General features: G+C 38.8%; 1 protein-coding gene across 7 annotated transcripts; it reads right to left on the bottom strand.

Moving 5' to 3' along the window:
- Positions 1 to 3,090: 3,090 nt before the first annotated feature.
- On the bottom strand, positions 3,091 to 25,811 carry C1D (C1D nuclear receptor corepressor). Of its 7 annotated transcripts, none has more exons than XM_089326355.1 (7): positions 25,770 to 25,811; positions 17,851 to 17,952; positions 15,600 to 15,651; positions 13,550 to 13,696; positions 12,724 to 12,790; positions 12,352 to 12,407; positions 3,091 to 4,904 (listed from the first exon to the last, which is right to left on the bottom strand). In XM_089326355.1, exons 2-7 carry the CDS (start codon positions 17,889 to 17,891, stop codon positions 4,848 to 4,850), a joined length of 420 nt encoding a protein of 139 aa, XP_089182481.1. In that variant the 5' UTR covers positions 17,892 to 17,952; positions 25,770 to 25,811; the 3' UTR covers positions 3,091 to 4,847. The 7 variants fall into 7 exon arrangements, with proteins under 7 accessions (XP_089182481.1, XP_089182482.1, XP_089182480.1 ...); XM_089326356.1 differs by lacking the exon at positions 3,091 to 4,904 and adding an exon at positions 7,972 to 10,400; XM_089326354.1 differs by lacking the exon at positions 3,091 to 4,904 and adding an exon at positions 7,972 to 9,743.
- Between the last annotated feature and the right edge of the window lie 52 nt (positions 25,812 to 25,863).

The raw sequence follows: 25,863 nt of genomic DNA, 5'->3' as shown, positions 1-25,863 counted from the left end.
CACCCAATTCCTTCCAATTCTCATGGAAGAATTTTGTTTTTAAATGATACAGCTTTTATCTTTGCACCTTAGGTAAATTTTATGCCTCCTTAAAACCTTATTCAGGGGCCGGCACTGTGGCGTAGTGGGTAAAGCTACTGCCTGCAGTGCTGGCATCCCATATGGGTGCTGGTTCATGTCCCGGCTGCTCCACTTCTTATCCAGCTCTGTGCTATGGCCTGGGAAAGCAGTAGAAGATGGCCCAAGTCCTTGGGCCCCTGCACCCACCTGGGAGACCCAGAAGAAGCTGCTGGTTCCTAGCCTTGGATCGGCGTAGCTCCGGCTGTTGCAGCCAATTGGAGAGTGAACTAGTGGATAGAAGACCCCCACCCCCTCTCTCTGCCTCTCCTTCTCTCCTTTCTCTGTGTAACTCTTTCAAATAAATAAATTTTTTTAAAAAATCTTATTCATCTATCAGTTTTGTACAGCATCAGAATTTTTCTCCATGTAAGTCCATGGCTAACTCACTTCTATTGTATCTTTAGTTTTCCATTGTCAAAGCCAATTTCATTTATATTCTTGGCTTTTGTGTTTTATCTACTAGTTGATTCTAAAAGCTGAAAACCAATAAGCAGCATTTTATAATGTTAGAAATGAAATTAAACTGAGTCTAAATCATTAAGAGTAAAAAGCCCCCTTCTGAGTTCTCCAATACCTAACTTTAAGGAAAGAAATCTTGATGGTACATTATACAGTGAAGAATTTTTAAAAAAGAAACTTTAAAAAACCTCCACCCAGATGAACCTAAGATGGGATTTTTCAAGCAGCATGTGCTCATCCAACAGTACAATGATACCGCCCTGTATAAGGTGTTTTCAGTGTTTATCTTCAATAGTTGGACCGGACTGCTGTATCACATAGGGAAAGACTACATGGCACAAGATAATAACAGGCGTGGGGAAAAGCTCCTCTCCACGGAACCTGACAGCGTGTTCTTGCTTTCAGGGAAATGAGTTTCTTCAAACCAAGGTTAACAAAGCTTAAAAGATGGTGTATTTCAAATCTACCAACAACAGATGCTGGCGAGGATGTGGGGAAAAAGGGACACTAACCCACTGTTGGTGGGAATGCAAACTGGTCAAGCCACTATGGAAGTCAGTCTGGAGATTCCTCAGAAACCTGAATATAACCCTACCGTTCGACCCAGCCATCCCACTCCTTGGAATTTACCCAAAGGAATTTAAATTGGCAAACAAAAATGTGGTCTGCACCCTAATGTTTATTGCAGCACAATTCACAATAGCCAAGACCTGGAACCAACCTAAATGCCCATCAACGGTAGACTGGATAAAGAAATTATGGGATATGTACTCTTTAGAATACTATACCGCAGTAAGAAACAACGAAATCCAGTCATTTGCAACAAAATGGAGGAATCTGGAACACATCATGCTGAGTGAAATAAGCCAGTCCCAAAGGGACAAATACCATATGTTCTCCCTGATCGGTGACAACTGACTGAACACCAAAAAGGAAACCTGTTAAAAGTGAAATGGACACTGAGAAACGGTGACTTGATCAGCATAGCCCTGACTGTTAATGAACAACTTAATTCATTATCCCTCTTAGTAGTTTTTTTTGTCTGTTCTACTTAATATGACTGGTTTAATTCTGTAATTATCACACAGTTATTCTTAAGTGTTGAAATTTAACTGAAATGTGATCCCTGTTAAACATAAGAGTGGGAATAAGAGAGGGAAGAGATGTACAATTTGGGACATGCTCAAGCTGACTTGCCCCAAATGGTAGAGTTAGAAACATACCAGGGGACTCCAATTCAATCCCATCAAGGTGGCATGTACCAATGCCATCTCACTAGTCCAAATGATCAATTTCAGTTCACAATTGATCATAATGAAAGGACTAAGAGTCAAAGGGAGCACATAAACAAGTCTAGGACCTGCTAATACTAACCGATAGAATAAATAAAGGGGAGAGTGATCCAACATGGGAAGCGAGATACTCAGCAGACTCATAGAATGGTGGATGTCCTAAACAACACTCTGGCCTCAGAATCAGCCCTAAAGGCATTCCGATCTGGCTGAAAAGCCCATGAGAGTATTTCAGGCATGGAAAGCCAAGACACTCTGGCAAAAAAAAAAAAAAAAAAAAAAAAAAAAAAAAAAAAAACCTAAATGAAAGATCTCTGTGAGATCCCAGTGGAAAGAATAGGTCTTCAAAGAAGGAGGTACCTTTCTCTGAAGGGAGGAGAGAACTTCCACTTTGACTATGACCTTGTCTAAACAAGATAAGAGTCGGAGAACTCAAGGGGCTTCCATAGCCTTGGAAACTCATGACTGGAGCATAGGGAGATTACTGATGCCATAAACAGGAGTGTCAATTTGTAAAGTCAACAACAGGAGTCACTGTGCACTTACTCCTCATGTAGGATCTCTGTCCTTAATGTGCTGTACATTGAAATTTAATGCTATAACGAATACTCAAACAGTATTTTTCACTTTGTGTTTCTATGTGGGTGCAAACTGTTGAAATCTTTACTTAATGTATACTAAACTGATCTTCTGTAAAAAAAAAAAAAAAAAAAAAAAAAAGAAGAAGAAGAAGAAGAAATTATCAATTCCCAACTTGACTCTCACTGGAATTAAACATGACAATAGGTCTGATCTGATTTCATCATTTAAAAAATCATCTATTATTTTTCACTTTATGTTTCTGTGTGGGAGCAAACTGTTGAAATCTTTACTTAATGTATGCTAAACTGATCTTCTGTATATAAAGAGAATCGAAAATGAATCTTGATGTGAATGGAAGGGGAGAGGGAGTGGGAAAGGGGAGGGTTGCGGGTGGGAGGCACGTTATGGGGGGGAAGCCATTGTAATCCATAAGCCGTACTTGGAAATTTATATTCATTAAATAAAAGTTAAAAAAAAAAAATGGTGTATTCGATCATAACCGGCAGTATCTGCTGGCGCAGGTCTGAACACTGGGCTTCAGAATGAGTCTAACAGACCCTTGACATTTCAAGGTCTAAGTCCTGAGATCTTTACCCAGACTCAAAAATATTACAGAGTAAGTTACAAAAGTTCCTGGTTTTCTTCAGAATTATGTTTATTGTCTTTGTCCGTTTCTTTTTTTTTTTTTTCCAAGATTTTATTTATTTATTTGAGAGGCAGAGTTACAGAAAGAGGCAGAGACAGAGAGAGAGAGGTCTTTCATCCACTGGTTCACTCCCCAAATGGCTACCACAGCCAGAGCTGAGCCAGTCAGAAACCAGGAGCCAAGAGCTTCACCAGGAGCTTCTTCTGGGTCTCCCAAGTGGGTGCAGGGGCTCAAGTACTTGGCCATCTTCTGCTGCTTTCCTAGGCCATAGCAGAGAGCTGGATCGGAAGAGGAGCAGCCGGGACACAACCGGCATCCATATGGGACGCTGGCACTACAGGCAGAGGCTTAACCCACTACACCACAGTGCTGGCCCCTATCAAAGTTTCTTATACTACATTTACATTGAAGTTACTGATGTTTTTAACAGCTTCCCCTTCACCTAATGGCATTTGTATTTGTATTTGCTAGAGCTGCCATGACAAAGTACCACAAACAGGATGGTTTACACAACAGAAATGCATCATCTCACTTCTGGAGGCCGGAAGTCCACTGCCCTGGGTTGGCAGAGTTGGTTCCGAGAGCTGTGAGAATCTGCTCCTGGTCTCCACCAGCTTCTGGTGCTCCGCAGGCAATCTTTGGTGTTCCTTACTTAGCAAAGAGAAGCATTACCCCAATCTCTTCCTTTGTCTTCCTCAAGTGTTCTTGTATCCTGTTTGTGTCGCCAAATTTCCCTTTTATAAGCTCACTTGTCATATTGCATTAAGACGCATCCTAAGGACTGCATATCCACTAATTACATCTTCAACAAACCCATTTCTAAATACAGTTACATTCTGAAGTACTGAAGCTTAGGACTTCAATAAATGAGGCTGAGGGGAACACAGCAGCCAGTTTCCACATGATAAAAAGCTGGACATCTCCCAGCCCCCACCAGGCTATTTGGATCCCTGCTCAATCTCCTGTGCCTACAGCAGAACCCGGCACACAGGAGTTCAACAAACACTGAAGGAATGAGTGAATAAATAAGAGAGACTGCAAGTGAAGGAAAAAAACTGAATACTGAGAAGTTAGCTAGGTTAAATCATTAGCTGAGTCAGGCCTTCCTGCATGGAATTTAGTGGGAATTAAAATTGCACCTTGGCAAAATCACAAAATACTATATACTCCACGGACCTCCAAAAGTCACTCACAAAGGTTAAAAGCCATAAATGTCAAAAGCCAGCAACTACTATATACACTTTCAAATACCGATTTCTTCCTTAAGGGAAAAATAATACAGAAAGTATCAGAACTAAGGTTGTAAATGATTCCAGTTGAATTAAAACTGACAAACAAAAGGACACCAGCCAGATCCCTTACCACACAGTCTACGGGCAATCCATTGTCTAAATCAGAGGTGATTTCTTGATATAATTCTGCTTTTATTATTTTAATAACTAAACCATTTTGGAGGACTAAAAGGAATTATGCTCTGCAATAAATTGTGTCTGTCAAGCTTCTATTCTTTTTGTAACAACATTTTTCAAGAGCATCACAATAGATAATACCTACATAACAAAGGATGGAAGGTATTCGTTTCTATTTCCCCTAATCATCTCATTCAAATCCTATCACAGCATGAATTTCTTAGGTACGTGGCTTGAGAACACTGTAATACTATAGACTTCAGATTCAAGCTCTGCGCAGGTCCACATTCATTTCAGCAGAAGCATCTTGAAAGGTTGAATTATCATCTTCAATTTCCTTCAGTCACTTATTGTAGCTGCCGAACTGAAATGGTGTGCCTTAAAGGAAACACTAAACTGAAAAGCAAATAATAAATGTTTCATTTATAAAAGCTTATTTTCTCACCATCAGAATTTGTATACCGTTTGAAATATATCACTTCACACAACTGACATCTTGCATGCAGTGATGCTGCCATGATACAAACTTCAAGATTTATTGAGAAAAAAGATTTTCCTTCAACCTTTCAAGAACAGGTAGGTAACTCAGAGCTTGTTGGTATTGCCAATAGCCATCACTATAGCTATCCCTTGTCTGGATAGCCAGTCTATCTTTCTGGCTATGGTAAAAATTACACCATAAAAAAAGCTCTTTGAAAACAGTACATCAAGTCCAGGGTAACTTTTCCACATAGTAGTCCATGAATGTTAGCTCACCTTGCTAGGAAAATGAATCTGCAAACCAAAAACATTCAAGGCTCTTTCTTAAGATCCCATTACCAGCCGGCGCCACGGCTAACTAGGCTAATCCTCCGCCTGCAGCGCCGGCACCCCGGGTTCTAGTCCCAGTTGGGGTGCCGGATTCTGTCCCGGTTGCTCCTCTTCCAGTCCAGCTCTCTGCTGTGGCCCAGGAGTGCAGTGGAGGATGGCCCAAGTGCTTGGGCCCTACACCCACACAGGAGACCAGGAGAAACACCTGGCTCTTGGCTTCGGATCAGCACAGTGTGCCAGCTACAGCACCCCGGCCGCAGCAGCCATTGAGGGGTGAACCAACAGAAAAAGGAAGACCTTTCTCTCTGTCTCTCTCTCTGCCTGTCAAAAAAAAAAAAGATCCCATTACCAAGCAACAGGTAAACTAATCAAGTAAAACAAATCCATAGGATTATAAAGTCCTGCACACTTTCTCCTTAACGTAACTGTTAATGACAATGATAAAACATCAATATATAAACTAAACACAGGATGGCTTCTATTTCCCAAACTAAAGAGTTTTAGGGGAGGATATAGGGAAAGAGAAATGTTGGTAATAGTAAAATATATTCACAGCACATTTATATAAAATAGGCTGCTGCCAAGAGCATTTGGTAAGACCTACTATATTGGAGCAAGTTTACTGTAACTGTGAAGAAGTGAGAAAATGGGACATGAGTGTTTCTTTTTCTTCTCTATACCAAACTTAACTATCATACAAGGATTAGAATCACTGTGGAAATTTTTCAGTGATTGTGACTTTGTAAAGAAGATCTGAGAGTTTATTGCCTAAAATTATAATGTATTCAAACTGGGTGATTCTTAAATATCTTTTGCTCCAATGACCTACTTCTACTTCAGAACAATGTATCCATTCAATACTGTCCCATTTTTTTAAACATTTCCTATATTTCCAATTTTAAAAGCCTTATTTAGAAAAAAAATACCAATTCATTTTTAATAGCTAAGTAGAATAACTTTTTAATCTGCAACTTGACATAACCTCCTAATTCCAGGAATGTCAACCATAATTCAAACTTCAATTTTTCTCTGAACATCTTACTAAAATGAATTCCCATCCTGCCACTATGAACAAAAAGAAAACTATACTTTAATACTAAAAGATCTCATTATTTAGTATTAAATAGTCTACAGTTCTGTTCATAGAAATACCTATAGCTGCAACCTCTCCAACTTGTTAATCCCCAAAGAAATTAATAAAAAGATGTAATTAACATCTAAACTTAGAGCAGACTGTCACCTGAAATAAACTATGTTAACAATAACTGTACCACAGTTAAGACAGATCAACCCATCACCTTTTATGGTTCTAAGGTTAATGAGTAAAATTTCTCATAAATTTTCCAGTAACTCTTAAGAACTCAATTGATTAAAGAGGCTGGTTATCTCCTTTGGAATCTAGTGCCTACACAGCACTTGGCAATATGAGAGTACTTCAGAAAGTTCATGGACAAATGACATTAAAAGATACATCTATTTTGCTGAAAAATTTTGAAATCTACAGTTTTTTCATTTACATGTACATTTGCATGTACATTTCATATACAATTTCCATGAACTTTTGAAATATCCTTGTGTAAATGTCATTAAGTATATCTGTGGAGGGGCTGGCATTGTAGTTTAAGCCATGGCCTACAACACTGCATCCCATGTTGCTGCATTTCTGATTCAGCTCCCTGCTAAGGCACCTGGGAAGGCAGCAGAAGATGGCTCAAGTGGATCCCTGACACCCAGAGGGGGGACTTGGAAGGAGTTCCTGGCTTCAGGCTTTGGCATGGGCCCATTTGGACCACCATGGCAATTTGTAGAGTAAATAGCAGACACAAGATATCTGTCTCTCCCTCTCTGTCACTCTACCTTTCAAATTAATAAATCTTTTTAAAAGGGCCAGCACTGTGGCATGATAGGTGAAACTGCTGTCTGCAGTGCAGGCATCCCATATGGGTGCCAGTTTGAGAGCCGGCTGCTCTACCTCTGATCCAGCTCTCTGCTAATGTGCCTGGGAAAACAGCAGAGGATGTCCAAGTGCCTGTGCCCCTGCACCCACATCTGGGAGACTCGGAAGAAGCTCCTGGCTCCTGGCTTCGGATTAGCTCAGCTCCAGCTATTGCAGCTATTTCGAGAGTGAACCAGCGGAGGGAAGACTTTTCTCTCTGTCTCTCCCTCTGCTTCTGCCTCTCTAACTCTGCCTTTCAAATAAATAAATAAATCTTAAAAAAAAAAAAAAAAAAGCACATTTGGGGAATGAATAAGTAACAAATAAACAACAAAATGCACTATCATCATTCAGCTACTTCTTGTAGGCTACTTTAAATTATACATAATAAACGGGGCACAGTGGGTTAAGCCACCATCCACAATGCTGGCATCCCATATAAGCTTCAGTTTGGGTTACAGTTGCTCTACTTCCGATTCAGCTCCTTGCCAATGTGGCTGTGAAAGCAGAAGATGGCCCAAGTGCTTGGGCTCTTGCACTCACATGGGAAACCAAGATGGAGTTGCAGTTTCCCGGCTTTGGTCTGGCCCAATCCATCTGGGGAGTAAACCAGCAGATAGAAAGTGGATATCTCACTCACTCACTTACTCACTCACTGTGTAACTCTGCCTTTCAAATAAATAAACCAAATCTTTAAATACATAAAATGACACATAATGGAGTATACACAAACTTTTTTATTTCTACTAATAAACACAAAAAACTATTCACTTAAGAATATCCAATGTAATAGAACATAGAGCTGAACTTTCACAAACTAAACATTGGGCTAATAATTTTCTGTAACTGTATGATATATTTCATTTAACCTTTCATATGAAACTTAAAAATATACATAAATTCAACTTCTAAGATTCTTTGTAATAAATAACAAAGATATTGAAACCACATTTGATATTACACTTATTTTTGTCAAAAAAGTTACTATAAAAACAGCTAGAAATTTGAGAAGAAAGTAAAAAAAAGGTGTAAAATAACTAAAAATGTTCTTCCACTTCAAAAACTGACACCAGAGGAGAAAAGACTTTCTGCATCCATAAGTGACTTCCTCTTTGTGTGTCACAGAAAGAGTTCAACATGCTTTACAAAACCCATTACATTTTAAGATCATTTCCAATATCTGCTACAATAAATCAGGAAATCCATTTATTCAAGGTTACTTATGGAGAATTAATCACGAAAATCTTAAATCCTTTTTCAAAATTATAGTACTTTACTGTATTTGGCATTCTTATACATAATGATGTGAATTCAAAGACTGAAACTATTTGGTATATAATTAAACATCACAGACAGGCATTAAAGAATTTAACATGTACAATTCTTTGTAACAAATATTTCAGAAACAAATCAGAATATTAGCACAATGTGATCTCCTTTGGCATTCTCTTCTGCTTAAGCAGCATTATGTAACATACAGAGTTGTTCCAAAACACTTGTACATACTTGATACAGCCTCAAAACATGTAATTGAAAAATCAAAAGTGAGACCAAGAAAACTATAAGCACTACACACTCTGATTTAAAAAGTAAGTTTAAATACAACAAAAACAAAACAGGTCAGCTATACAACATTTACAGACTTTTTAAGAGAGTATAACCATTTTGTCAAAATTCAGTCACCAACATACAACCTTATTTCCCATCTAATGTTAATGAGAATGTATTTTATATTAAATGGGACATTGAGGCAATGTGCCAAAAATTAAAGTACAACCTTAAAGTTTTAATTTCACACTCCAAATATCAAAAAAAGCAATTAATTCCTAAAATCATGAAAACATGATAAATTAACTACACAGGAGAAAAAAAGGATATTAAGTCATTTCATTCTTTCTTAATATCACATTGTAAAAATAGATGTACTTATAAATTCAGCCCAGCGATAACATACTTCATAAGGTCACTATTCATTTAAAATAGTGTAAATGTTTACAAAGAACATTTAACTTAAATTTTAGTTGTTTATAAAATGGTACTTGCAAGACTGACCTACATAAGGAAATAAGTGTCATCAAAAGAGATGGTAAACTATAAATATAAAATAGATCACAACATTAAAACCTCAGAGTGCTCTATAGGAAAAATCAATAAAGAATCTTTCTGGCAGAAAAGTATTTTTGCATTACAAATCTGAAGTACACATTTACATATAAATTCAACAAGGAATACATTTAAGCCTTGCATTGCCACATAATTAGAAATTTTGTTATGACAATAAAAATGATGTACATTTTGAATATGTGTATACCAAAACCAAAAAGTTAATGTTTGTTTTTTCCTTTACTGGCAACTTTGGATGCATTCTTAGGTTTCGGTTCCCAGAGAGCATTTTTTACAAATCTCGAAGCTGCACCCCTGTCCAGTTTGCCAGCCTTTTTCTTGTCTGCTATTTCCTTGACTCTGTTCATGTACACTCTGATTCTTTCCTTAAAGTTAAAAAGAGAAAGAAAAGAGAGGCAATGGATTTACTGGACTGTTCACCACCACTAAGTTTTATTATACTATATCTCAGTTAAATTCAGTAGATATGTTATTTATTGCCTATTAATTACATGGGGCTAGTAAATTCACGTGAATGTGATAAACCGTTCCCTGCTCTCCTAGAATTTACAATCTAGGGGTGGCAGGGGAAGAAGAGGGTGGACAGACAGAAGTGTTCCAAAGAGAAAGAACCACTCTAAGACAGCACTACAGAAAAACACTGTCTTATTTATATATGGTTATATTTAATTAGCATTCACCTAAATCTACACATTAACTGTTTTATATCTGACGTCTATAATCTAAAACCTGAGCGCCTATACACTTGTGACATCCAAACTAAATTCTCCCGAAGTTTTTTCAAATAGGAAATATTTGAAGTGGCATTTAACTATTTATGTTTATATACTATCTACAATCAAAACGGGAAGAATGAAAAATATAAGATCCTTTATTCAATTTCATAATTTTGATAAATGCATGAAACTTCGTAATAAAATACACAGTTCTAATCAGACTTCAGAAGATGAGAAACAAAATATGTTGCCAATACCGCTCTGAATCTTCTGCGACCATTAATCAGCACAAATGGTCATCCAATACTTCAAATAGAGAAATAAGGTTGATAAGAGCCATTAGAAGACAGCAGACTAAAATGACTGACTACTGCTTAAGACAAGTTTTATTAAAATAATCAAAATAGTTACAAAAGCATATACAGAACTCTGCCTTTAACAGTTCCCCATCTTCCTCAGAGTAGTCTTTACGATAGCAGATGCCAAGGGTAGCACACCCCAACCCCAGCCTGCCTCGGGGCCTTTGCCTCACTTATTCCTCTGCCTGGAATAATGACCTCCCTCACATACCTCTACAGCCATGCCCTCTTCTTGCCTCCAGCCTGCTCACATTCACCCCCTCCATGAGGGCCTCACTTCATCATTTAAAATTACAATCCTACCCAGGCGCTCCAATCCCCGTGACCATACTCTATTTTTTCTTTTTTCCTGTAACACATAACTTCCTAACATACTACATATTCATATATATTATCTCTTTATTTGATTAGATATATTGTTTGTCTCCCTCCATTATACACAGTCTGGCATCTGCCACATTCTTTAGCTTTATTTACTGAGGAATCAGCTCACTTGGAAATAATGCCTGGCTCCCAGTGGGCATTCAAATATTTATTGAATGAATAAATTGACTATTTTCAATGCCTTTCCCCATTTATCAAATAGGCTTCCTATCACACACTAACTCTGTGATCAATTAGTAATGTCTGCCACAAGGTCAGAAAAGGAGAATCAGTTTATGAATGCTTTTTATTTGCTAACCTTAGTCCAGAATATTAATGTACTCCACTATAAAGTGGGTTCTAAGAAAGACAAATGTTCTTATCCTCTGACAAAGACAGTTCTGAGTTCTCTTTGTGTTAAACAAAAAAAGAGGAATTTTATAAATGCAAGGTTCACATTAGAAAGTTGAAAACAGATGACAAAACCCATATTTCTTAAGGTTTTAAGCCAATATTATTGTCAAACCAAGATTTGAGTGTCAAATTGTTTTATATTTTTGTTTTAAATATTTTTCATAAAAAATACTGCATTCAGAAAGAAATTTATTTTTCCCTCAAGAACTTTAGGGGAAGAAAATGTCTTAGTCTACAGGTTTAAAAAGAGAATGAAGAAAACAGAGATAGTTTACTCTTTTTTTTAAAATAAATGACCAAGTACTCTACTAAGTTGTAAATAAGGTACATATCAACTACCATAAGACTTGAGAACAAGAATACAATGTCGTGTATTTCACATACATATTTACATTGCATCTTACAAACACAAAAAGAAATTTAATATTCTTATTCATAAAACTAGCCAAGAAGGTAACCATAAGTTTGATTTCTAATTTTTTCCTTAAAAGTAAAAGATTTAATTTTTTAAGTCAGCAAAAATTCTAGGGTATCAGATCTTATATACTATACTTATACATCTAAATGGGATACAAAGACAAACCTAGAAGATTTATTACAGGTTGTAAATATGTCACTAATGCAGAATTACTGGACAGTACACATACAACTGGTGCCAAAAAAGCTTTTAGCTTTGTTGCTGAACTGGATTCTTTACTGCTGAGAAAATGAATTAATGGAAGAACTGAAAAGGTGGGGGAGAAACTTTCCCGTCTTTGCTAGTAAATCAACCAGAATATACTTTAAGAATTGAGTAAGAGTTAAAAAAAAAAAAAAAAAGTAGTAGTCCTAGAGATGAGAGATGAACAGGATTTCAAGAATTTATAGGAAAAATAATACGGAAGTTATAAATAATTACTAGAATCGTAACATTCTCTCATCCAGAGATTTTTATAATACATGGAAACCAACTCTCCGACAAAGGTAAAAGAAAAACCAAGACAAGATCTGGCTTACCTTCACAACTGCAACCCTAATTTGGCTCTGCATAATTAGTGTGATAAAGGTAGTATGACTTAGACTTCAGGAATACTACCACAAAAAGACATGTAAAGTAAAGATAAAACTAACTACAATCTTACCAATTCCTGTTTTACGGGATGTTCCTTAGGATTAACTCCTTGAGTTGCCAAATAAACTACAAAAGAAAGATTTCATGGAATAAAATGTTACATATTTTAATAAAAGCATTCCAATTAAAGAAACTCTAGTTACAAAAATGGAAAGTCATACAAATGAATGATTAAATCTTAAAAATTATTCAACCTCTAACATTAAATTTATTTGTGACTCACGCACATCAAGTATTCTGATTTAAAAGAAATAAAAATCTGACTGCTAAAATTACTAGAACATATAATCAATCGTATATATATTGTCAGCATTAAAAATTAAATCATCTTTGACACAATAAATAATTTGCATTATAATTAACTTCAAAGCAATATACATACCCCAAAACATTGAATTTAATGTGTACGCAGACACTAAATCCACTTTTGCTTGTTCAAGTGGGTCTAACTGTTAAAAAAAAGAGAGATGAAAGAAAAAAGAAATATTCACACACTTTGAACACCATCAGATAAAATTTTAAACTTTCACCAAGCATAGTGTATCAAAGAACTGTTTTTTAACTTTCTATAATTCAAGAACCAAATGATCTGGAAATAATTTGCAAAAAAGAAGAAATTTTATTAGCCAGTGATTTCTGCCCACAAATTTTCACTTAAGAATATCATCTTTAGTTAGACAAGGAAGGTATATAATAAAGAAAAATTCTTTTGAATTATTTTAATCTCAGTAGTTACAATCTGGGCTTTGTATGTCAAAAGTAATTTATCAATACAAACATTGTACATGATGCATTTATGTATAAGAAGTAGGCTAAAATGCTCAGGCAATACGAAAGACAGAAGAAACATAATGAGATTTGTTTTAGACTGTCAAAGTCAATTTACTGTTTTTGTCCTATAGGGTTTCCAGAAACCCTGATAACATCATTGTAATACTTAAAAGGTCAAAGATAGAGTCTGTCAAAAAGAATGCTTTGAGAGGGCCTTTCTTTCCAAAACTCAGTCAAAATAAAAATATAGTTAGGAGGTAGTCCTCAAGACTGGAGTTTTTGTTTTGTGTTTTTTTCCCATAAAAATACACATTTATAAAAACTAAAATAAAGGGGAAAGAAGCAGATACCATTAATCTATGTCTTCTTCCATATGATTCATAACACAACACTTAGTTTTACAAAACTCAAGTTGAAGAGTTACATTTTTAAAATACCTTTTGTAACAACTCATTTCTGGAAACAGACATCATGGTCTTCAGCATCTCATCCACAGTGCTGATGGAGTTCTCAAATGCAGACAAATACTCATGAATTTCTACTGGATAGTCTTCATTAATTTCTTCACCTGCCATTGTGACCAGCTGTAAAAAAAATTACATACTGAGAACCTCACTGTGGAGACAGAGCTTGTTCTACCAAAACAATCCAAAGGTCAAATCACGTACTTCAAAAGCCCTAAAAGATCTTGGGGTCTGCATTGTGGCACAGTAGATTAAGTTTCCACCATGTCATCCATCCTACATGGATGACAGTTCGAGTCCCAGCTTCTAATCCAGCTCTCTGGTATTGCCTGGGAAAGCAGTAGAAGACAGCTCAAGTGTTTGGGCCCCTGCACCCACATGGGAGACTCAAAAGAAACTCTTGGTGAAGCTCGTAGCTCCTGGCTTCAGATCGGCCCAGCTCCAGCTGTTGCAGCCATTTGGGAAATGAACCAGCAGATGGGAGACCTTTCTCTCTGTCTTTCCCTCTCTCTGACTGTAACTCTGCCTCTCAAATACATAAATCTTAAAAAAAAAAAAAAGTTAAAACCTGAAAATAATTAAGCAAATCTTAGAATATAATTCTAGAGCAACTACATTCCAACTTCCCCTCATCTTAAGTTGTCTGGGGGAAGAGGAAAAATCCAAAGTCTACTAATGCTATACATATTAAATTGTCAACACTTTGAAAGCATTACAGACATGATTACATACCAAACATGAGATATCAGTAATTAAAATCCTACATTTTAAAAACTTTCAGTTGAAATTAAATACCAAGCAAAGTAATGAAAGTTTGATAAATACATCCCATAATGTTTGCTGAAGAAATGATGAGCAGAACATTTTTTTTTAAAGCTAATATATTTTAGCCCTTCTAAATTTAGGTGTTAATCTAGGAGCATGTTACACTAGGCTAAAAAATTAAAAATCTTAAGTCTGAAATATCCTGACTATCACTAAAATCATTTTTCAAGTCTCATATATATTTATATTCCTTAAGCTTCTTTAAAATATTAATAAGAAATTCAAAGGGTCCATAAATCAAATAAAGTCTATAAGTAGAAAAGAGGAAACTTGGGGAAAATAAACTATATGGTTTTCATTTAGACTTGAGCATATCCTGACAGCCAAGTCTTTTAAGTCGCATATGTATCACAATTAATATTTACATGACAAAAAGCAAAACCCACACAATGTATTAAATAAAGTACCTGAGATCAAATTTCAGAACCAATCCAAGCTATATGTAACATTTTTATTTTTAAAAAAGATTTATTACAGAAATACCTTCATTATATAGCTCAGGAGAACAGCAAGAACGTGCACAATAGCAGACAGCACAGCAGAACAGAAGTAGAGACCTGGGCTTTCTGTCCTGCTTGGTCCCTGGTTTTGTCACCTTAGATCAATCAGTGTCTTGGGCCTTAAATTCCTCACCCATAAAATAAGGCAGCTGCTCTAATGATTTTGTAAAGTCCCTTACAGTTCTAATGTTATGACCATGTCTTTTAAATTTTCAAAGTATATCTGAATATTTAGTCACAATATATCAACATTTCTTCCTCATGAGTATACTCCACTGAAACATCTGGTTTTATTTACGGAGGAGGAGGGTAAGTGAGGTCTATCTGACTATCACTACTTGAGCTGTAAGGTAACTACAACTACTATACAACTAGCAATTAAACAAAAGACTATGGTAAAGAAAAGAATTGTGACACAGAAAGGAATTGTGACTTCTCATTTCAAAAGCTCAACTGAAAATGTCAATTTGCTCTCATCCCTGCCAAAGTCCCTCCAACATAAAAATATAAAAATAGAAATGCTGGAAAACAAGAAAGGCATGTGCCCGTTAGCCAACCTCAACATAGATATTCTAGAAGCTAAAGAGCAAAGTTTCAAACTGATAGGAAGCAGAGCCAAGGAATCTTACAAACAAAAGAAAATGAGAATCTAGGATCATGTTCCATAAGAGCTGAAAACACGAGCCCACTTTCCTGACCTCTGGAAGTAGAGCTCCAGTATTTGCCTCCCAGATATAGTACAGGGACATCCTGCAAATACAAATAAGACTCCATGTTTGCCCATTTTATGTAGAATTTTAAACCAATGAATTTGAAAATGTGGAGGAAGGAATGATGCTCTGGGGCAGGGAGTGGGGAGGGAGGTATCAGTTACCAAAACTAAAAAGAAATACATAAACCACATACATAATTAACCACAGAAAAAAATTATAAAATATTCAAAGACATGCCATCCTAAAAAGGTTCTAAGCTTAGATTTTAATCTTAACCTCATTTCTCTGTCCAAGTAAAGCACCATTTTCTCGCCCCCTTATAGAATCAACTCCTCGAAACAATTGCTTATCGTGTCTCTCATTCCCCTCCTTCCACTGTTTCTGAAATCCTACAAACAGAACCCTACTTTTCACTCAAAATTGCTCGTGTTCCAGGTCACCAGTATGGGCACACTGTTAAACTCAGACGGCAGTGCTCAGCTCTTGTCACTTGTCATTACTGATTCCTTTCCCATCTCCTGGTTTCCCTTCTACCTCACTGGCAGCTACATCCTTCTCACTTTCCCAGCCTCTTCATCTTGAAATGCCCACACAAAACCCTGAATTCTAATCTTCTCTATCTAATTTACTCCTAGGTGAGCTTTTAAAATACATTAATAAATGGATGACTCCCAGTTTTGTCTCTGCAGCCCTGACCTCTCCACTGAACTCCAAATTTACATTCCAACTGTTTCTTTCTCTGAGTTGGATGTATAATAATAATAATTTTCAAATGTCACTTACCCAAAGCCAAATTCCTAATCTTGTCTACTACAGTCTTCCTCATCTTTTTTCATGGCACCTCCAACTTTTCAATTATTCACACACAAAACTGCAGAGTGATCCTTGGCTATTCTCACTTCATCTTTAAAAAATATCCAGAATCTAACCACATCCCACCATCTCTCCTGACACCACCCCAGTCCAAACTGCCACCAAGATTCCTAAGACTGCTGCAACAGCCTCCTAAAAGGGCTCCCTGCTTCCAGCTAAGACAGTAGATTATCAACTCTGATCAGAAAAGGTTTGCCATCTCACTCAAGTAAAAAGAATCCTTAGTGGCCTAAAAAATCCAATGCAATCTGCCCTGACTCCACATCAGCTCTGTGACTTTATCCACTCCCACTCTCCCCTCGCTCAGTTCACTCCAGCCACATAGCTTCATTGATCTTTCCTCTTCATTTCAAGCATCTGCCCACCGCAGGGCAATAAACAGTACTTCATCCATTCCTAGAATGGGTTCTTCCTCTCTTCCCCTACCAGGGCTTCAGGGCTCATGATTTCACCTTCATTAGCTCTCTGCTCAAATGTCACTCCCTGGTGCAACCTTCCTGACTACCTCATACCCTCCCTCACTGCATATGTCCTTTCCCATCTTAATATTCCTCAACAGCACTGGACATTTTCTTAAACTGGTTTACTGCTTGTGTACTTCCAAATGTTTATGTATCTCCAAAGGAAGATAACTACATGAGAGCAGGAATTTTCATGTTTTGTTCACAGTCACAGCCTGGCAATCAACCAATACTTGCTGAATGTAAATATACTATATCAAAATACTGGGAATAATCAAAATACTCATAAAGGAAACAGTTAAATGGATCACAACACATTCATCCTTGGAAATACCATGTCTATTAAAAATAAAGATGAGGGGCCAGCGCTATGGCATAGCAGGTAGAGCCGCTGCCTGCAGCACCAGCATTCCATATGGGCACCAGTTGGAGTCCCGGCTGCTCCATTTCCAATCCAGCTCTCTGCTATGGCCTGGGAAAGCGGTGGAGGATGGCCCAGGTTCTTGGGCCCCTGCACCCATGTGAGAAACCTGGCTCCTGGCTTTGGATTGGCCCAGCTCTGATCATTACAGCCATCTGGAGAGTGAACCAGTGAATGGAAAACACCTCTCTCTCTCTCTCTCTCTCTGCCTCTGCCTCTCTGTAACTCTGCCTTTCAAATAAATAAATAAAACCTTTACAAATTTATAAATAAAGATGTAAATCAGGCCAGCGCCATGGCTCACTAGGCTAATCCTCCACCTGCAGCGCCCGGCACTCCGGGTTCTAGTCCCGGTTGGGGCACCAGTTCTGTCCCGGTTGCTCCTCTTCCAGTCCAGCTCTCTGTTGTGGCCCGTGAAGGCAGTGGAGGATGGCCCAAGTGCTTGGGCCCTGCATCCGCATGGGAGACCAGGAGGAAGCACCTGGCTTCAGATCGGTGCAGCGCGCCAGCCGTGGCAGCCATTTTGGGGGGTGAACCAACGGAAGGAAGACTTTTCTCTCTGTCTCTCTCTCACTAACTCTGCCTGTCCAAAAAAAAAAAAAAAAAAATTATGTAAATCTGCATACAGTGACACACTCTGTCTCCCTCCCCCCATAACTATCTTTCAAATAAATAAGTTAATTAATATTTTAATTTTTAAAAAAAAAAGGGGGCCAGCCCTGTGCAGGTAGAGCCTCCACCTGCAGTGTCAGCATCCCATATGCTTTGAGTCCCGGCTGCCCCACTTCTGATCCAGCTCTCTCCTAATGCACTTGAGAAAGCAGTGGAAGATGGTCCAAGTACTTGGGACCCTGCATCCAAGTTGGAGACCCAGAAGAAGCGCCTGGCTCCTGGCTTCAGGTTGTCCCAGCTCTGGCCAATGTGGACATTTGGGGAATAAACCAGCAGATAGAAGGTCTCTTTCCTTTCTCTAACTTTGCCTTTCAAATAAATAAATAAATAAAGATGTAGATCTGCAAGTATTTGCATACAAATGAGAAGTGATAAAAGTTCTGAAACATTGTCTGTAAAATGTCCCTAACTATGTCACTGGTTTAGGGAAAAAAAAAGATGAAAAAAAAAAAAGAAGCCTGTACATGTATATATGTGGGAAAAGGTCTGGAAGAAGGTAAACAAAAAATAGACATTCTCTCCAACAAGAGGCAGGGATTATGGAATGGAATCAAAGCAGAGTCACTGTCTTCAATTCTTCATTCTTTAAATTTCATTTCAAACAGCACATATTAAATCTGTACTTAAGAATAAACATTCATTAAATTTAAATGAAGGTATATTTTCATAAAGCATGTTGGCTTTTAACAAATACTTAAGCATTTTTTAAAAAACCACAAAAAAGTCTTTATTTAAGTATGGATATTTTTCATCCAATTTCCCTATTAGAAAATATTTCTCCTCTCCAGAACATGGTAGGGATTTTTCTGCAATTATTCCCTGTCCCTAAGCCCCAATAAACAAGCACATATTTATTGTTAAAATGAGTTAGGGTGAACTCTGAGAGCAAGGCAGTAAGTTAGAATAACTGCCCTCATTAAATCTGAACTAAACCACTTGCCTTCCTCCTAACTAGAAAATAAAGGCAAGGTAGACTAAAAAATAAATAAATAAATGTTCTTCTAGTATCAAAAATTCTTCTCCAATCAAATTATTTCTACAAACATTTTATTTTACACAGGCAGTTCCTCAGCATTTGTTCCTTCCAAAACAAAAGTCCAGAAGCTTTCCTGTGCCCCTCTGCTACTCTGATCAAGCAGTGACTCTTCGGAATCAGCTGCAACAGCAAACCACTCACATGTGTCAGACACTAATTATTCTAAGTGCTTCACACATTAACTGACCTAATCCTCACTTATGAAGAAACTGAGCCATAGTAAGGTTCAATAATTTGCCTAAGGTTGCACAGATAAAGAGAAAGAAGAAAAGTAGTCCCATTCCTGCTCCTAATGTCCCTCCCATAAATCCTCCTCACCATGCCACCTACTCCCTCTAAAGCCAGTCACAGAAGTGGAGCGAGGGGAGAGGGCATGAGAAACCTGTTCTCCTTCCTGCCCTGGAAGTGCTGGTTGAGATTAGGAGTGGGGGCATGGTGCCCAGTATCCAAACAGGCTGTTATTGCCACTCCTCCATCCCTCTTCTCACTGGTTTTGGCAGCTAAAGAACTGACAGGAGAAAAACAAGGACATGCAGCATCACATCTAGAACTGAAGTCATCAACTATCTCCCAGCCTTGATTCTCTACTTCTCGATCAGCTAGAAACTTGAGCCACCCTTGGCTCCTTCCACAGCCCCAGATACAATCAGTCCTGTCAACATAGCTTTCCTAATCTCCTTACACCACAGCATTGTGGCATGGCTTCTTTTCTTCATCCATTCTCACGGACTGCATTTTCAACAGCCTTTGAGTAGTCTCCTTATCACCAATTTTTCTCCATTCCCAACTTGAACTATTATAAAATATGATTTTTCTACAAAAATAGTCTGGTCATGACACTTTCCTGCTTAAAAATCTGCAATAGGGCAGGAGCCACAGCTCACTAGGCTAATCCTCCACCTGCGGCGCCAGCACCCCGGGTTCTAGTCCCGGTCGGGGCGCCAGATTCTGTCCCTGTTGCTCCTCTTCCAGTACAGCTCTGCTGTGGCCCGGGAGTGCAGAGGAGGATGGCCCAAGTCCTTGGGCCCTGTACCCACATAGGAGACCAGGAAGAAGCACCTGGCTCCTGGCTTCGGATCAGTGCAGCACACCGGGCCCATAGCGGCCACTTGGAGGGTGAACCAACGGAAAACGGAAGACCTGCCGGTGCCGTGGCTCACTAGGCTAATCGTCCGCCTTGCGGCGCCGGCACACCGGGTTCTAGTCCCGGTCAGGGCACCGGACTCTCCCAGTTGCCCCTCTTCCAGGCCAGCTCTCTGCTGTGGCCAGGGAGTGCAGTGGAGGATGGCCCAAGTACTTGGGCCCTGCACCCCACGGGAGACCAGGAGAAGTACCTGGCTCCTGCCATCAGATCAGCGCGGTGCGCCGGCCGCGGCAGCCATTGGAGGGTGAACCAACGGCAAAGGAAGACCTTTCTGTCTCTGTCTCTCTCACTGTCCACTCTGCCTGTCAAAAAAAAAAAAAAAAGATAATGTTCAAGAACACACTTCAAAACAATGAAACTTTAAAACAGGGAACAACCTGCATGCTTATTAATAGAAACTGGCTAAATAAATTATATATACACACACACACATATATATATATAATCTCAACATCTCCCACATATAAATATCTCTCAAAAAATACTCTGTAGTAGTGAAAAAGTAGCAAATAAAGCTTAGAAAGAGTCCTAAAATGTATTAAGTGAAAAAGGCTGAAATACAATATGTGTACTATAACTATTTGTTTCTAAGGAAAAAAGATATATTGAGTGTGGAAGTTTACTTTGTATATGCATGCAAGTTACCTTAAAGGATACAAAAGAAAAATGTATGCATGTGAAAATAAACACAGCAATTTTTAAGCCAAATGAAAAATAGGCAAAGATATCTGCAACAGAGAGACAGATAGAGACCCTCCACAAATCCACTTAACAACAAAAACACATACAACCCAGAAGAAAAATGGGTGAAGATAACTGGATAACTGTGGGTAACCAGGAAACTGAGGGAGAAAATTTTATATTACACTCTTTGAATTTTGATTTTTAAACAATATATGCAACATAATACTTAAGTTTATAAATAAAAATGTCAATTATCTCAAATTTTGAAACTTACTTTACTCTCAAATATGCCAGACAAAATTTTATCATTCCCCCCCTACTTAGCAGCTATAATCAAACCTATATTCTTTATTTGGTTTATACATTTATTCAAGGCCTGCCTGTGGATGCCTTGGCAGCGGCAGACCAAATGACTCGGCAGGCCTTAAACAGCCCGCAGGCTGTATGTTCCCCTCTCCTGCTAGCCAATCCCTGGGTAACCATTCTAGCTCTAGGCCTAATGAACATTCCTAAAGAAATTCACAGTTGTCACCCTTAGCACAGTCATCTTGGAAACCTCTGTGCCATGAGATGCAGGTGGAGCAAGAAGCAAATGCACAGCTGAAGTGCAAATGAAGAAAAACGAGGCAGAGGTTGAAGTAAACAGCTAGCCTACATACCCATGGAGGCCAAAGGAGTACAAATTAGGAATGCCAGAGACCAGAGATGCTGGCCCAAGTTGTTGGGTCTGCATGCTACTGTCTAGAAATTCTCATGAGATTCTTCCAACACCATCCCTCACCAATGCCACTTCTGAGACCAATTTACTCATAACAAACCAGCCCCTGGTCCTTTGCCCAGGACCTGTAACACACCAGACTAGTTCTGTTCTCAACTGTGGTTGAGAGAAATGTATACAATAAATCATGTCTTTTACTCTCTTGGCTGGCCACCCAATCTCAACTGGATCCTGTCTCAGATTCTGAACAATTCCTTTAGTTATCCCTGACTCCCTTCTCAGCACATTGGCACAATGCCATGTGAATGAGTAACTGAGCATTTCCCACATCTCAGACACCAAGGACTCATTTATGCAACAGATATTTATTTATTTATTTAGCTTCTTTCTATGCCATGCTGCCCTGATGCTTGGCATATAATGGTGTGCAAAAACTTGCCTGCACCAGGCTTATAGTCTAGTGCAGATAATAGAAATTATAAAACAAGCACAGAAACAAAAAACTCTAACAGTGATATGGAGAAACACATGGTGCTGGCAGACTATAAACTAGTGAACAAGACCAAATCTGAGGGAAAACAAATGCTTCCTTAAGAAACCACTCTTCGTAACGGAGCTCAGTAAACAGTCAATAATGCAGGTGGAGAATCCTAGTGCCTAGGTTAGATACCCAGTTCCTGATTCCAGTATTACTGTTAATGTGGACCCTGGGAGGTAGAAGTGATGGCTCAAGTAGGTGGGTCCATGTGGGAGACCTGGACTGAGCTCCTGACTCCTGGCTTCAGTCGCTCCTAAGTCCCCAACCCACCCCTAAGCTTTGCAGGCATTTGGGGAGAAAACCAGTGGATGAGAGCTGTCTTGCTCTGTCTCTCAAAGAATTTTTTTAAATTTTTTTAACTTAGGTCAGATTGTGTCACTGCTTTGCTCAGAACTTTCCGTTAGACTATTTCTTCAAGGCAGGATTCACACACTACCTCCATCCATACCACTAACAAAATGTCTTGCCACATTTCAGTACTTAGCATCTGTTAACTGACTAAAACCAATCAAAGTAAACTGAGACAACATTTTGGAGAATCTTCATATCAAATTACAGTTTGGACTTAGGAATATTAGGCAGTCACTACATGGATCAACAGAAAACTTACATGATAATGTATATCATGAGGCTGTTTCCACCTCTATTCCAAATGCAGATACACAATTATGAACTAAGCCAGAGACCAAATTCAACATATACTTGTTTCCTGGAACCAGAAAGCCATTTGTAGATGTTGCACCAGAATTCTATTGTTATAATGACTCTTTTGCACTGCACTATCTTAGAAAATAACAGTGAAATGCACACACAAGTTCTCAACAAATATTGCTACTATGGGCAAACAGTCTACAATAAGTGTCATTTGTAATTCCCCTTCAATTTTACAATAAAATCCCTAAGAAAATATAGGCTAGTCCTTTTGGAATAAAGTTACTAACCTTCAGGGCCAGAGCTGAGGTATAGCAGGTAAAGCTTCTGCCTGTGATACCAGCATCCCATCTGGGCACTGGTTCAAATTTGAATGGCTCCAGTTCCAATCTAGCTCCCTGCTAGTGGCCTGCGAAAAGCAATGGAAGATGGCCCAAGTACTTGGGCCCCTGCCACCCACATGGAAGACCCAGCTGAAGCTCCTGGCTTCACCTTGGCCCAGCCCCAGCCATTGAGGCCATCTGGAGAATGAACCAGCAGATGGAAGATCTCTCTCTCTCTCTCTTACTTTCTCTCTCTTTCTGTAACTCTTTCAAATAAATAAAAATTAAAAAAAAAAAGGTACTAACCTTTACAAAAAAAAGCCTATCCCACAGTCTAGTAATAGAAAAATATATGCTACCAGGTTGCTCTAGATAGCAATCAGTAATTAGAATCAAATACTTCAATGTTTAATTCAAAGCATTTTCAAAATTATAGACATGAAGCAATAAAAATTACCTTTCAAAATACTTGGAATTTGTTTATTACAATTATCTCATCTCTAAAATAATAAAAACACTACATAGGGCTGCTGGGCACATTAAATGAATAACGTAAGTAAAGCAACAGTGACTGACTCAATTACTCAAATACATTAGCTAGTACACTCCTTGACTTATAATGGGGTCACATCCCCATAAAACCATCGTGAAGTCGAAAACATCAAAAGCTGAAATTGCATTTAAACACTTAAATAACTATATATCGCAGTGTGACCTTAAATGTGCTCAGAAAACTTACATTAGCTTACAGTTGGGCACTGATAAAGAGAATTGTATGAATTATAGTAAGGCCTGGAACAGTACAAAATTCAAAATCTGAATAGTTTCTACTGAATGTATACCTCCTTCCCAGCTTCATAAAGTCAAAAATCCTAAATCAAACTATCATAAGTTGAGGACCATCGGTAATATTTTAGTTAGTATGTTACTAAAGTGAAAGTTATCAAACACCCTAATCCAATATGAACTACTCGGAGCCATACTTGAAGGGTCAACTGTTCGGAAACATTGGCTGAGATAACACCTATGAAGAGCCATTTGAAAACTTAAACACAGATACAAGAAAAATCATATCACCTCTAAAGAGTGATACAAACATGGCTCTTCAAAGGCAGCTATAACATCTTTTGATTCAGAGAATTCTGTTTTATTTTGAAAAACCACTGTCACACTTTGGCTTAATTTTATCTTCCAACAAACCAATAAGTCCTGGAAGATTCAGTTCAGCAGCCTAAGTCTCCACCTGGGATGCCCACATCCCATTCCAGATCACAGTGCCTAGTTTTGAGTTCCAGCTACTTCCTTCCTAATCCAGCTTCCTGCTAATGAACGTCTGTGAAGCAGCAGATGATGGCTCAAGCATTTCAGTTCCTGACATCCACACGGGAAGCCAGAATGAAGTTCCTGGCCCAGCTCTGGCTGCTGTGGACATTTTGGGATTGAACCAGTGGGTAGAAAACCTCACTGTCTCTGTGTCTTTCAAATAAAATGAAAATAAATTAGAGAGGCCGGCGCTGTGGCACAGCGGGTTACTGCCCTGGCCTGAAGCGCCGGCATCCCATATGCACGCTGCTTCCAGACCCGGTTGCTCCATTTCCAATCCAGCTCTCTGCTGTGGCCTGGGAAAGCAGTGGAAGATGGCCCAAGTCCTTGGGCCCCTGCACCACATGGGAGACCCGGAAAAAGCTCCTGGCTCTGGATCGGGGCAGCTCCGGCCGTTGCAGCCAATCAGGGAGTGAACCAGCGGATGGAAGACATCTCTCTTTCTCTCTCTGCCTCTCCTCTCTCTGTGTAACTCTTTCAAATAAATAAATCTTTAAAAAAAATTAGAAACACTTAAAAACATTAGTTCTATCATTTCTGCCCCTCACAAACAGTTCTCTGAACTTCAGCAGGGGTTATTTGCTATTTTCAAAAAAGAAAATATAGGGTTTAGTCTTAGTTCCGCCTACTATCATACAGTTCAAACAGTTTAATAAGCGCACCGCAAACATCTAGGGACAAAGAACAGCTTTATCGCGCCAAAATTAAATTGCAGTCAACAACTATGAAGGCAATAAAGCTAGTTTCGAACAGAAGTTTGATTCACATTAAACTTTCCTGGACCATTAGAAAAAAAAAACCCGCTCTTGAGCTTAACAACTAGAGTTCACCAGAAGGTCAAAATCAGCCACTGTCTCAGATGGGCTAGTAACGCAGCGACAGGCGTCTGTGATCCTGGAAGTGAAAGACCAGGGGCTAACACGTGAAGTCTATTCCCCTCCACCTTCCACTCGGGCCTTTCTCCTTAAACACGGTTTGAAGGCAGCTGAGAATCAATTGCGAAGTCGTTATTTTTTGTTGTTGTTGTTAATTTCTTCGCCTTCCAATGTTTAAGAGGAGAGTCAACAGCCAAAGAAAAAGAGAGAGACTGGGTAAAGAGTGAGGAACGAGGGGCCGAGGTAAGCCAAAACCGGCAAGCAACCACAAGACAACCAAGCCACGTCTTGCCACGACCCTGACCCCAACATCAGAATGAGGAGCCCTACCGCGCTCCGCCTAGACCTACCGGAGCGTAGAGAGGGAATCCCAAGACAGCAGAAGCTGATTTTTGAAAAGAACATAAGAAAAACTCAACCAAGTTTTCAACAGTACCTCAAAGCCTCCGACTCCTCGCCTCCTGGAGAGCTGTCGCGCGATGATGGCGTCACAACGCGACGACCAGGCCTAAATCTCGAGCGTCGCTCTC

Source organism: Oryctolagus cuniculus, chromosome 2, assembly GCF_051225735.1.
Source record: "Oryctolagus cuniculus isolate XC-2025 breed Fujian yellow rabbit chromosome 2, ASM5122573v1, whole genome shotgun sequence".
Lineage (NCBI taxonomy): Eukaryota > Metazoa > Chordata > Mammalia > Lagomorpha > Leporidae > Oryctolagus > Oryctolagus cuniculus.
The sequence above is the reverse complement of the archived record's forward strand: the minus strand, read 5'-3'. Positions and strand labels throughout refer to the sequence as shown.